Source organism: Carassius carassius, chromosome 31 (genome assembly GCF_963082965.1).
Source record: "Carassius carassius chromosome 31, fCarCar2.1, whole genome shotgun sequence".
Lineage (NCBI taxonomy): Eukaryota > Metazoa > Chordata > Actinopteri > Cypriniformes > Cyprinidae > Carassius > Carassius carassius.
In genome coordinates this window covers 25,689,687-25,703,730 of record NC_081785.1, presented here as the reverse complement: position 1 = coordinate 25,703,730, position 14,044 = coordinate 25,689,687, and the positions used below count along the sequence as shown (strand labels likewise).

The following is a 14,044-nucleotide window of genomic DNA, read 5'->3' as shown; positions in this document are numbered from 1 at the left end:
AAATATAAAGTCTTGTGAAGCAAAAAGCCACATGTTTTTAAGAAGCAAATCCACCATTAAGATGTTTTTAAGGTTAAAAGGAGTCCTCTATCCATAATATTGCTGTTATGTCTTCTGAGTGAAATATGCACAGATCAAGCTTCAAAACAGTTCTACACAAATATGTAAGGGGATTTTGATATAAGAGGACAACAGGGGATGGATTTGTTCATTGGAGGAAGCCTTATTATGGATTATGAAGCAACGGTTTCGATTTAAAACACCTTGATGATTGATTTGTTTCTTACAAATACAGCTTTTCATTTCACAAGATTTTCATCTTTGGGTGAACTATTCCTTTAAACATGATTCTGTATTTTACATTTATTTTTTAATTATTCCTGCTGATTAAATAAGCTTTTGTCCTCTGTATCAGGGAAATATGGAACAGCTCATACACCAGCCTTAATGGCAGACCTAAAGGTTCGGAGTCCCCAAACTCCTTCCTGGACCTGGAGCGCCACCGGCGCTTCACTATTCCGGACTATGACAAACTGTCTATTCAACCAGTTGAGGTCAATGTACAGATGCGTCCTAGAGGAAGATCCTCATCACAAGGTCATTATTTCAGAAAAAAATCAGATTTAAAAGTTTCAGATTCACATTCATCCATTTTGATTTTCATGATTACAGTGTAGCTTAAATTGAACCCATTTTTTATGTCCTCTTGTATGTTTACATGTATGGTGTGTGTATATATGTGTGGTACACACAGGTAAACCACGACCTCTGTCAATGCCTTCGGATACATGTTTGCACATGGCAGACCTGTATGCAAAGCCCTGGACACAGGGGCAGAAAGGTACATAACACATTCACACCAATCCAGTTTAACCACTTCAGAGGCCTCAGAGACACAAAAGGAGAATTTATGTTTTTTTTGTTTTCTAACTGAAGAAAAAAGCACCCAGGATTGAATTCAGAACAGGAAAGCACAGGAATGCTCTTACAATCCAATGTTACACTCAAACATAAATGTGTTCTAACCAAAATCCAAAGTTATAATCAAGTCTTTTTAGTTTGTAAAGCTGGTAACCTTCACATGACATATATAAGGATACCAAAAAGGACATGTAGCAGGATGTTTATTTTGCTCAGGTGGTAGCATCGTGGTCATAGATTTGATTCCCTGGAAACAAACTAATAAAAATGTATACCTTAAAATCCCTGTAAGATATTACAGTATTTTAATATTGTTAAATTGTATTGTATTGTATTACATGAAATATTACATTAAAATAAAATATACATTACATGAAAATATATTCAACATGAATTTGCATGTATGTAGGGCTTTGAAAACATTACATGCAACTTTTAATCTTCTGGTCTAGGCGAACATCTTCTGTACAGATACCTAAGCAACGAACGCATACCAACTATTGCTGAGGAGGCCCCGGGCTCCGGCTCGTCTTACAAGTTCACAGCCGGAAGACCCGCTTACAGGATCGACTACTCGAGGAACAGCCGATTCCTTGTCAGTGCAGATCTACACAACAGCGCCACCATACCTTATCAAGAGGACATAATCAAAAAGACCCCCGACCGGCCCCCCGTGGAGCCCTCGCTACTGGTCAGTCGGATCACATGGCTTAAGCTATTGACTCACTAATGTCAGCTTGCCTAAACCCTTTGTCCAGCTGTGTGCAGTGACTCCTTTTTCATTGACTTTTTCATACTTTCATTCTCCTTTTGGGATATTTCTTTGTGCCTTTAATTTGTCTACATTACCACTTTACTAGATTGCCAGATGTTTGGAAACGTTGGGGAAAAATTTGATACATTATCTCTGCTTAACTCGGTTGTCTTTTCAGAAATAATGACTTGTACACCACAGTATTAATTTGCATATTAATCCACTTGAAAATGTATATCTACCTCAGCTATTTCCACAGTGAAATCCTTGAAATTCATAGCGTTCATGTAAAAGTAGTACATATTTGGTAAAAAAACAATTGGTAACTAAATTTTTCCCCATTCCTGCTTAACCCCATGCCTTTCCGAACAGTTTAGTCAACTAATTTCTAATTAGAGAAAAAAACATCCTGTTGTTTCTCGTCTTTTTGCTTTGGATGTCAAACCTTCAACAGATGTAATTGAAGAGTTCAGCAAACTTTTTATTTTCAGTCTGTGAGTTTCATCATGGTTAATTGTATTGTTCCCTTTCAGTCGGTCACTCTCGACGCCACGTCGGTGACCGACGAATATGGGATATCGCTTCGATAGACCAATCTACTTCGAGTGTAAACTAAACGAGCCCATGCACATTGGCATGCAATTATTGCATCCAGCTGCCGCTGATCACTGCGTGAGTATAAGAGGGCAGCAGGTGCAATGCATACCAGCTTTTCGCTTCGGAGCCGAGCGTTAGTATCGCTCTGCTCAACTGTGTCTGCTGTGAACTACGAGTTCAGCACGCTCTCGGAAGCTTCGTGTGTTGGCGAGACGGCGCTTCAGCGGCGGTCGTTCCTGTGTCGAGTGGATTGCACACTTCAGGCTGCATTACCCCTGTCGTGTTGCAAACGGCCAATTCCCCTGTGCGCCTCAGCACTAAAAGAGCATTTCCTAAAGAGCAAATTTCTCTAAAAGAGCTTCACGGGTGCGTCTTTGTAAAGACGACGGATCGTCCTTGTAAGGATGCCGTTTCACCCATGCGTTTCTGGGTGCGGTCGTTACCTGGCAACGGGTGATGGTCACGATCGCTGCCTCACGTGTCTGGGCATCGAGCACGCTGAGGTGGCTTTCGTTGATGAGTCATGTTCTCACTGCGGGAATATGACCATCTCGGAGCTGCGAACCAGGCTCCGCTACCTTCAGGGGGGCGGAGTCCCGCTGCCGCGGCCGCGATCTGGGGCTCGTTCTGGCTTATCAGGCTCAGGATGTGCCCTGCCCGTTCAGGTTGCGAGCTCACTCAACTAGAAGTGTTGCATCCTCCTGGGCGCTGGCTCGTGGCGCCTCGCTGACAGATATTTGTAGAGCTGCGGGCTGCGGGCTGGGCTACCCCTAACACGTTCGCTAGGTTCTATAGCCTTCGTGTAGAGCCGGTATCCTCCTGTGTTCTCACCTCAAACGGGTAGTAGCACTGAGAGGCCCCGGTTAGTGTCGGCTTGCTTAAACCGCTCCAGAGTGTCCGTATTGTAGACCCTGTTGAGATCCTCCATCACCCTAAGCAGCTGGACGCAGCGGAACGTCCGGCGCCAGACCTTCATGATGAATCTGTGAGAACCATGGAAGGGTGGGTTCCATATTGAGACCTAAGCGGTACTCATATGTGTATAGTCCACGGTATAGCCTTAGAGCCCGTGTTTCCCCGGCAGACTTCTGCCTTCCCAAGAGGGTTCTAATCACCTCAAATTTCTCCGTATACTCCTAAACGGATGCTATATGTGTATTTGCCTCCGAGACCTCCTTCAGGAAGGATTGGGCTTCCGCAGCGTCCCGGCTCCAAGCGGACCGGGTACGTTTTCCCAGTGTTATCCAATCTCACCCAGTGAGGTAGTGCTTTGACAATGGTGAGTGGAGCTACTTGTTCTGAGCCCCGGCCTACACCTAATAGGGGCGCAGGCGGCTCGCACAGGGCACTGGAAGGGGCAGCACCCATGGCGCTTTGATAGGGATCCCATATTCGTCGGTCACCGACGTGGCGTCGAGAGTGACCGACTGAAAGGGAACGTCTCGGTTACGTATGGTAACCCTCGTTCCCTGAAGGAGGGAACGGAGACGCCACGTCCCGTCGCCATGGTTGCTGTACCGCCGCTGGTATGCATTGCACCTGCTGCCCTCTTATACTCACGCAGTGATCAGCGGCAGCTGGATGCAATAATTGCATGCCAATGTGCATTGGCTCGTTTAGTTTACACTCGAAGTAGATTGGTCTATCGAAGCGATATCCCATATTCGTCGGTCACCGACGTGGCGTCTCCGTTCCCTCCTTCAGGGAACGAGGGTTACCATACGTAACCGAGACGTTTTCTTTACATGTTAAGAGTATGTGTTTTAAGTTATTTTTTTTTCTTTTTCATTTTATTGCACTAAAGGAAAAATCTCCTTTTCGTGACCTATTATTCCAAAGAAAATAAGGGTTTTGAATTAAGGGTAATAAATTGTTCAAGCTTTCTTTTCTTGTATTTCTTGTAAGGAAATATGGTAACACAGGTTCATGATCACAGCATTGTTCTGGTCCAGTGCATACAGTTAAATTGCAACATTAGTTGTAATTTTGTTTTCATTGAAAGTTGTGTTTTATATCAGTATTTTTCCATATCTGGAGTCTGCAGAAAGGATTATGCCATATTAACTATTAGTTTAAGCTATTTTTCTTTTGTATCACACATTTTGTACCATATTAGTTGCTTCTGACCATTAAAGCTGCTGTTCCAGATGTTTTTGTATTTTGAATTGTCTTGACTGAATTATGCAATTGACTTCATTTAAAAAAAATAAAAATAAATAAGTAACAGGTAATATTTTGGCATTGACTACAGATTTTAAAACTCTATAGAAAAGAGAACTAAGAGAAAGTTTTGATTTGTATGCAGTGACATGAAAGATTACCGTAATTGTTTCTGAAATCACAAGAAATTATGTTTGATGTAACACACAGCTTTTTAGTGACATTTGTCCAAGAGGTACTCACCTTAGAGGTCATATGATGCAATTTAAATTTTTCCTTTCTCTTTGGAGTGTTACAAGCTCTTAGTGCATAATGAAGATCTGTAAAGTTGCAAAGACTAAAGTCTCAAATCCAAAGAGATATTCTTTATAAAAGTCAAGGCTCGTCCACAATCCCCTAAAACGTCTCGTTCTAACACGGCCCCACATCTCTACGTCACTATGTGGGAAGATTTGCATAATGACACCCAGATGTTCATGCAAAGAAAGAAGGCGTACCTTTTATTCTTGTTGTAGTATTGTTGTTGCCATGTTGGATAGACGCTGTGTCTGGTTGTGAAAGCGAAACAACTTTGTTTGGTCTTCCAAAAGAGGACGATATCCGCTTCGTCATGCCTTGAGCTGATCCGTGCTGGTCGCTGAGGAAATACTTTAACTTTGCATTGTGGATCGCTGGATCGGCTTTCACCGAGGACGAAGCGGAGTCCAGCCCAAGGTTGTCACATGTGGTTGCCACAAGCCCCACAGATGCTCCTTCATAGTATCCACCAGCCGCGCAGTTCTCAAGCCCGGCCGCCTCTGCTCACTCAAGCCGGCCGAGGCTCGCTCAATACTGCGGCTCACTCTAGGCTGCCAGACTTCGCTCACTAAAGGCCGCGGTGTGTGACGCTGTGTTGTTGAGAAAGCAAAACTACTTTGTTTGGCCTTCCAACAATATGTAATATTGGTGTAACATTTCCGTCATACGCTTGAGGTATTCGGCCACAACACAACACACTGGATAGCTGGCCATTCACTTTTCAGACTGATGAGCCTGAGAAAGCTTGAGAAAGGAGAGGCATAGAGGAGAAACAATAATGTACAGTATGTGGAAAATAATGTTTTTTTTTTACTTTAAACCGCATAAACACATTTCATTAGACCAAATACACAAAAGAATGTTCTTTTTAGCAGCATCATATGACCGCTTTAAATACATAGTGAGAATTGTGTGGCATTTTTACAGTAATTTAAAAAGTAAAACAACTTCAGAAAGTAATTAACAATTCCCAATGATTGTTCCTTCTAAATACAGCTTTGCATTTTTGAAATCCAAACATTGTGAATGACTTCACAAAACTAGGGAGTAGTTTTATCTTATTCTCCATTCCTTTCCTTTTACATTAAGGTTTTACAATCTTTCTAACTGTTTCTGTGTTCTGCCTATATCTATCAGTCCAACTTACCCCAATAATTACACTTAATATTTCATTCTCTCTTCAGTTTTCCCATATTTTCTGCTTTGCCCTTTTTCACAAAATCTGAAATCTGCTTGTTGGCAAAATGCTCAATGAAATGTATTTTTATTGAAGAAATGCATTGATCTTTGCTGATCAAAGTAACAAACAAGTAATGTCCTCTGGCTTTGCATGGAATGTAAATGTACTCTTTTTGCTTAGACACTGTAATCTGATCATATCTTTTTTCTTAAATCTTTTTTTAATCTAAATTTGAATCTGATATATTCAATAATTAGTCAGTTAAAAAAAAACTGTAGCTTTTGACACACAAATACCACCTGTATAGAGTGGCCATCCACTTCTACCTGAACTCATTGTTCAGAAGAAAGGGAATTAAATATGAAATGTTGAAACGGAGCACAGTGGCCTTGCCCATATTGAAGCATATATTAACTGTTCTTTTTGTCCTGCCACAGGATCCCGACTGGACCTCCAACAACGCATTCATCAACAGGTGGGTGCAGAACTAAGTGACACATCCATCCCAGCCTCTTTAGAGCTAACTGTGAGCATGATGCTCTGTTTAAAACCAAATCAGGTATTTTGGTAATACTTGATAATGAGGCTTGTTAACATTAAGTTAGTTAAAAAAGCTTGTTAAGATGTTAGTTAACATGAACAATACTTCTACAGCATGTATGAATCTTAGTTGCTAGTCTTTTTAATGTTTACTAATGTTAATGTTTTTTATTTAATGTTTTTTTAAAATAAAAAAATCTATTAGCATTAATTGATGCACTATGAAAAGGAAACAATTGTATTTTGATAAATATTAACAAAGATTAACAACTGAGAACATTCATAAATTATATTAAATTACATAACAAGCATAAATTAAATAAAAACTATTAGCAAATATTTCATGGCTCATAGTTAGTTCAAGATAGCTAATATGGCAACGAATGGGACATCATTATAGTGCTGCCAATATAAAATTTTTGGAGACAAAGAAAACAAAAAGATCGATATTGGGATAGATGTAATATGGAAATAAAAACAGGACTGATATAAACACAAATTTGAAGTAGCACCCAAATAACAAAACATGTTTTTGGGCACTTGTCTGTGGCAAAAGCAGTTAAACAGAATGCAATGCAAAGGAACAGAATGCAAGGGTTACACTGTCCTAAAAATTCTGTGCATGGCAAAATTATGACCCACTTTGCATTTAATTTGATTTTTTTAATCATTTGACAGTCTTACTAATAATGCACCCATTCAGTATTGTTGGCTTTCATTGGTTTGTAAAATGAAAAGTAAAAGCTGTAAACCTTTTGACAAGGTTTGCAAAACGTATTAATCTCTAAATAAATAAGAAATAGACAATTAAATATCTAGAACTATAAAATTTAATTTTTTTTATTATTATTATTTTAAGTTTAATATGAGAATGTGCTCAGAACTGCCATTGGAGTTTATCTGTGCAAATTAAGTGATTTTCTTTTTTAGTAGATAGATAGTATTATTATTATTATTAGTCAAGTCAAGTCAAGTCACCTTTATTTATATAGCGCTTTAAACAAAATGCATTGCGTCAAAGCAACTGAACAACATTCATTAGGAAAACAGTGTGTCAATAATGTAAAATGATAGTTAACGGCAGTTCATCATTGAATTCAGTGATGTCATCTCTGTTCAGTTAAATAGTGTCTGTGCATTTATTTGCAATCAAGTCAACGATATCGCTGTAGATGAAGTGACCCCAACTAAGCAAGCCAGAGGCGACAGCGGCAAGGAACCGAAACTCCATCGGTGACAGAATGGAGAAAAAAACCTTGGGAGAAACCAGGGTCAGTTGGGGCGCCAATTCTCCTCTGACCAGACGAAACCAGTTGTTCAATTCCAGGCTGCAGCAAAGTCAGATTGTGCAGAATAATCATCTGTTTCCTGTGGTCTTGTCCTGGTGGTCCTCTGAGACAAGGACTTTACAGGGGATCTGTATCTGGGGCTCTAGTTGTCCTGGTCTCCGCTGTCTTTCAGGGTAGTAGAGGTCCTTTCTAGGTGCCGATCCACCATCTGGTCTGGATACGTACTAGATCCGGGTGACTGCAGTGACCCTCTGATCTGGATACAGACTGGATCTGGTGGCTACGGTGACCTCGGAATAAGAGAGAAACAGACGAATATTAGCATAGATGCCATTCTTCTAATGATGTAGCAAGTACATAGGGTGTTATGGGAAGTGTTTCCGGTTCTGGTTTACCTAATTAATGCAGCCTAAAAATCCTTTAACGGATTTGGATATTAAAAGCATATTAGTATGTTATGTGTAAGCCAGGTTAAAGAGATGGGTCTTTAATCTAGATTTAAACTGCAAGAGTGTGTCTGCCTCCCGAACAATGTTAGGTAGGTTATTCCAGAGTTTAGGCGCCAAATAGGAAAAGGATCTGCCGCCCGCAGTTGATTTTGATGTTCTAGGTATTATCAAATTGCCTGAGTTTTGAGAACGTAGCGGACGTAGAGGATTATAATGTAAAAGGAGCTCATTCAAATACTGAGGTGCAAAACCATTCAGGGCTTTATAAGTAATAAGCAATATTTTAAAATGGCCACGGGAAGTCGTGGCCTAATGGTTAGAGAGTCGGACTCCCAATCGAAAGGTTGTGAGTTCAAGTCCCGGGCCGGCAGGAATTGTGGGTGGGGGGAGTGCATGTACAGTTCTCTCTCCACCCTCAATACCACAACTTAGGTGCCCTTGAGCAAGGCATCGAACCCCCAACTGCTCCCCGGGCGCCGCAGCATAAATGGCTGCCCACTGCTCCGGGTGTGTGCTCACAGTGTGTGTGTGTGTGTTCACTGCTCTGTGTGTGTGCATTTCGGATGGGTTAAATGCAGAGCACAAATTCTGAGTATGGGTCACCATACTTGGCTGAATGTCACTTCACTTTCACTTTCACTTTCACTTAAAATCTATACGATGTTTAATAGGGAGCCAGTGCAGTGTTGACAGGACCGGGCTAATATGGTCATACTTCCTGGTTCTAGTAAGAACTCTTGCTGCTGCATTTTGGACTAGCTGTAGTTTGTTTACTAAGCATGCAGAACAACCACCCAATAAAGCATTACAATAATCTAACCTTGATGTCATAAATGCATGGATTAACATTTCTGCATTTGACATTGAGAGCATAGGCCGTAATTTAGATATATTTTTGAGATGGAAAAATGCAGTTTTACAAATGCTAGAAACGTGGCTTTCTAAGGAAAGATTGCGATCAAATAGCACACCTAGGTTCCTAACTGATGACGAAGAATTGACAGAGCAACCATCAAGTCTTAGACAGTGTTCTAGGTTATTACAAGCAGAGTTTTTAGGTCCTATAATTAACACCTCTGTTTTTTCAGAATTTAGCAGTAAGAAATTACTCGTCATCCAGTTTTTTATATTGACTATGCATTCCATTAGTTTTTCAAATTGGTGTGTTTCACCGGGCCGCGAAGAAATATAGAGCTGAGTATCATCAGCATAACAGTGAAAGCTAACACCATGTTTCCTGATGATATCTCCCAAGGGTAACATATAAAGCGTGAAGAGTAGCGGCCCTAGTACTGAGCATTGAGGTACTCCATACTGCACTTGTGATCGATATGATACATCTTCATTCACTGCTACGAACTGATGGCGGTCATATAAGTACGATTTAAACCATGCTAATGCACTTCCATTGATGCCAACAAAAGTGTTCAAGTCTATGCAAAAGAATGTTGTGGTCAATTGTGTCAAACGCAGCACTAAGATCCAATAAAACTAATAGAGAGATACACCCACGATCAGATGATAAGAGCGGATCATTTGTAACTCTAAGTAGAGCAGTCTCAGTACTATGATACGGTCTAAATCCTGACTGGAAATCCTCACATATACCATTTTTCTCTAAGAAGGAATATAATTGTAAGGATACCACCTTTTCTACTGTAGTATCTTGGACAGAAAAGGGAGATTCGAGATTGGTCTATAATTAACTAATTCTTTGGGGTCAAGTTGTGTTTTTTTGATGAGAGGCTTAATAACAGCCAGTTTGATGGTTTTGGGGTCATATCCTAATGACAATGAGGAATTAATAATAGTCAGAAGAGGATCTATGACTTCTGGAAGCACCTCTTTTAGGAGCTTAGATGGTATAGGGTCTAACATACATGTTGTTGGTTTAGATGATTTAACAAGTTTATACAATTCTTCCTCTCCTATGGTAGAGAATGAGTGGAACTGTTCCTCAGAGGATCTATAGTTCATTGTCTGATGTGATACTGTAGCTGACGGCTGAATGGTTGCAATTTTATCTCTAATAGTATCGATTTTAGAAGTAAAGTAGTTCATAAAATCATTACTGCTGTGGTGTTGGGAAAGGTCAACACTTGTTGAGGCTTTATTTTTCGTTAATTTAGCCACTGTATTGAATAAATACCTGGGGTTATGTTTGTTTTCTTCTAAAAGAGAAGAAAAGTAATCGGATCTAGTAGTTTTTAATGTTTTTCTGTAGGATAGGTTACTTTCCCGCCAAGCAATACGAAATACCTCTAGTTTTGTTTTCCTCCAGCTGCTCTCTTTAGGGTGTGAGTATGCTCATTATACCATGGTGTCGAACTGTTAGTCCATAGTCCAGTCCATAGTTTCTGTTACATCATCAAGTTGTTCTGAGGTTTTGGATATGCTAAGGAATTTGGATACATCAGGAAAATAACTTAAAAAGCAGTCTTTTGTGGTAAAAGTGATGGTTCTTCCATACTTGTAACAAGAAGTAGAATTTACAATTTTGGCTATATGAAGTTTGCACAGAACTAAATAATGATCTGAAATATCATCACTTATCTATCAACATCAATTCCATGTGACAGTATTAAATCTAGAGTATGATTTCGACAATGAGTAGGTCCTGAAACGTGTTGTCTAACCCCAATAGAGTTCAGAATGTCTATAAATGCTGATCCCAATGCATCTTTTTCATTATCAACATGGATATTAAAATCACTAACTATTAAAACTTTATCTGCAGCCAGAACTAACTCGGATGTAAAATCATCAAACTCGTTAATAAAGTCTGTATGGTGCCCTGGTGGCCTGCATATAGTAGCCAGTACAAACATAACAGGGGATTTATCATTAACATTTGTTTCTCTGGATAATGTTATATGAAGCACCCTTACTTCAAACGAGTTATACTTGAAGCCTGCCCTCTGAGAAATCCTGAAAATGTTGTTATGTATTGAAGCAGCACCTCCCCCTTTGCCTTTTAGACGCAGCTCATGTTTATTACAGTAATCTTGGGGGGTGGACTCATTTAAAATAATGTAATCATCAGGTTTTAGCCAGGTTTCTGTCAAACAGAGTACATCTATATTATGATCAGTGATCATATTATTTACAAAAAGTGTTTTCGTAGAAAGAGATCTGATATTCAGTAAGCCAAGCTTTATCATTTGTTTATCCATATTGCATCTGTTTTTTTATTTGTTAAACCTCAATTAAATTGTTAAATCGTTTTTTTGTATTTTCTAGTTCGGGGAACAGACACAGTCTCTATAGTGTGATATCTAGGTGAAAGAGTTTCTATGTGCTGAGAATTAGCTGACCTCTGTGACGTGAGGCAGCTAGCAGACGGTCGGTTTAGCCAGTCTGTCTGCTTCCTGACCTGGGCCCCAGTTAGTCAAGTATAAACTCTAAGACTATTTGCCATATTTCTAGAGAGAAGAGTGGCGCCACCCCAGGAGGGATGAAGACCATCTCTTTTCAACAGGTCAGGTCTGCCCCAAAAGCTCATCCAATTGTCTATGTCAATGTCAATGTCAATGTCACCTTTATTTATATAGCGCTTTAAACAAAATACATTGCGTCAAAGCAACTGAACAACATTCATTAGGAAAACAGTGTCAATAATGCAAAAATGAGAGTTAAAGGCAGTTCATCATTGGATTCCGTTATGTCATCTCTGTTCAGTTAAATAGTGTCTGTGCATTTATTTGCAATCAAGTCAACGATATCGCTGTAGATTAAGTGTCCCCAACTAAGCAAGCCAGAGGCGACAGCGGCAAGGAACCGAAACTCCATCGGTGACAGAATGGAGAAAAAACCTTGGGAGAAACCAGGCTCAGTTGGGGGGCCAGTTCTCCTCTGACCAGACAAAACCAGTAGTTCAATTCCAGACTGCAGCAAAGTCAGATTGTGCAGAAGAATCATCTGTTTCCTGTGTTCTTGTCCTGGTGCTCCTCTGAGACAAGGTCTTTACAGGGGATCTGTATCTGGGGCTCTAGTTGTCCTGGTCTCCGCTGTCTTTCAGGGATGTAGAGGTCCTTTCTAGGTGCTGATCCACCATCTGGTCTGGATACGTACTGGATCCGGGTGACTGCAGTGACCCTCTGATCTGGACACAGACTGGATCTGGTGGCCACGGTGACCTCGGAACAAGAGAGAAACAGACAAATATTAGCGTAGATGCCATTCTTCTAATGATGTAGCAAGTACATAGGTTGTTATCGGAAGTGTTTCCGGTTCCGGTTTACCTAATTAATGCAGCCTAAAAATCCTTTAACGGATTTGGATAATAAAAGCATATTAGTATGTTATGTGTATGCCAGGTTAAAGAGATGGGTCTTTAATCTAGATTTAAACTGCAAGAGTGTGTCTGCCTCCCGAACAATGTTAGGTAGGTTATTCCAGAGTTTGGGCGCCAAATAGGAAAAGGATCTGCCGCCTGCAGTTGATTTTGATATTCTAGGTATTATCAAATTGCCTGAGTTTTGAGAACGTAGCGGACGTAGATGATTATAATCTAAAAGGAGCTCATTCAAATACTGAGGTGCTAAACCATTCAGGGCTTTATAAGTAATAAGCAATATTTTAAAATCTATGCGATGCTTGATAGGGAGCCAGTGCAGTGTTGACAGGACCGGGCTAATATGGTCATACTTCCTGGTTCTAGTAAGAACTCTTGCTGCTGCATTTTGGACTAGCTGTAGTTTGTTTACTAAGCGTGCAGAACAACCACCCAATAAAGCATTACAATAATCTAACCTTGAGGTCATAAATGCATGGATTAACATTTCTGCATTTGACAATGAGAGCATAGGCCTTAATTTAGATATATTTTTGAGATGGAAAAATGCAGTTTTACAAATGCTAGAAACGTTGCTTTCTAAGGAAAGATTGCGATCAAGTAGCACACCTAGGTTCCTAACTGATGATGAAGAATTGACAGAGCAACCATCAAGTCTTAGACAGTGTTCTAGGTTATTACAAGCAGAGTTTTTAGGTCCTATAATTAACACCTCTGTTTTTTCAGAATTTAGCAGTAAGAAATTACTCGTCATCCAGTTTTTTATATTGACTATGCAATCCATTAGTTTTTCAAATTGGTGTGTTTCACCGGGCTGCGAAGAAATATAGAGCTGAGTATCATCAGCATAACAGTGAAAGCTAACACCATGTTTCCTGATGATATCTCCCAAGGGTAACATATAAAGTGTGAAGAGTAGCGGCCCTAGTACTGAGCCTTGAGGTACTCCATACTGCACTTGTGATCGATAGGATACATCTTCATTCACTGCTACGAACTGATGGCGGTCATATAAGTACGATTTAAACCATGCTAATGCACTTCCACTGATGCCAACAAAGTATTCAAGTCTATGCAAAAGAATGTTGTGGTCAATTGTGTCAAACGCAGCACTAAGATCCAATAAAACTAATAGAGAGATACACCCACGATCAGATGATAAGAGCAGATCATTTGTAACTCTAAGAAGAGCAGTCTCAGTACTATGATACGGTCTAAATCCTGACTGGAAATCCTCACATATACCATTTTTCTCTAAGAAGGAATATAATTGTGTGGATACCACCTTTTCTAGTATCTTGGACAGAAAAGGGAGATTCGAGATTGGTCTATAATTAACTAGTTATTTGGGGTCAAGTTGTGTTTTTTTGATGAGAGGCTTAATAACAGCCAGTTTGAAGGTTTTGGGGACATGTCCTAATGACAATGAGGAATTAATAATAGTCAGAAGAGGATCTATGACTTCTGGAAGCACCTCTTTCAGGAGCTTAGATGGTATAGGGTCTAACATACATGTTGTTGGTTTAGATGATTTAACAAGTTTATACAATTCTTCCTCTCCTA

The 14,044-nt window shown here is 40.0% G+C and overlaps 1 protein-coding gene across 1 annotated transcript in view; it reads left to right on the top strand.

The window, feature by feature from the left end:
• Nucleotides 1-14,044, top strand: part of LOC132111811 (connector enhancer of kinase suppressor of ras 3-like) — a 121,914-nt gene that overhangs the window by 71,536 nt on the left and 36,334 nt on the right. Inside the window, exons 11-14 of the mRNA XM_059519416.1 lie at nt 416-597; nt 755-841; nt 1,374-1,612; nt 6,347-6,384. Of these exons, the coding sequence (XP_059375399.1) occupies nt 416-597; nt 755-841; nt 1,374-1,612; nt 6,347-6,384 (546 nt within the window). The remainder of the gene's footprint in view (nt 1-415; nt 598-754; nt 842-1,373; nt 1,613-6,346; nt 6,385-14,044) is intronic.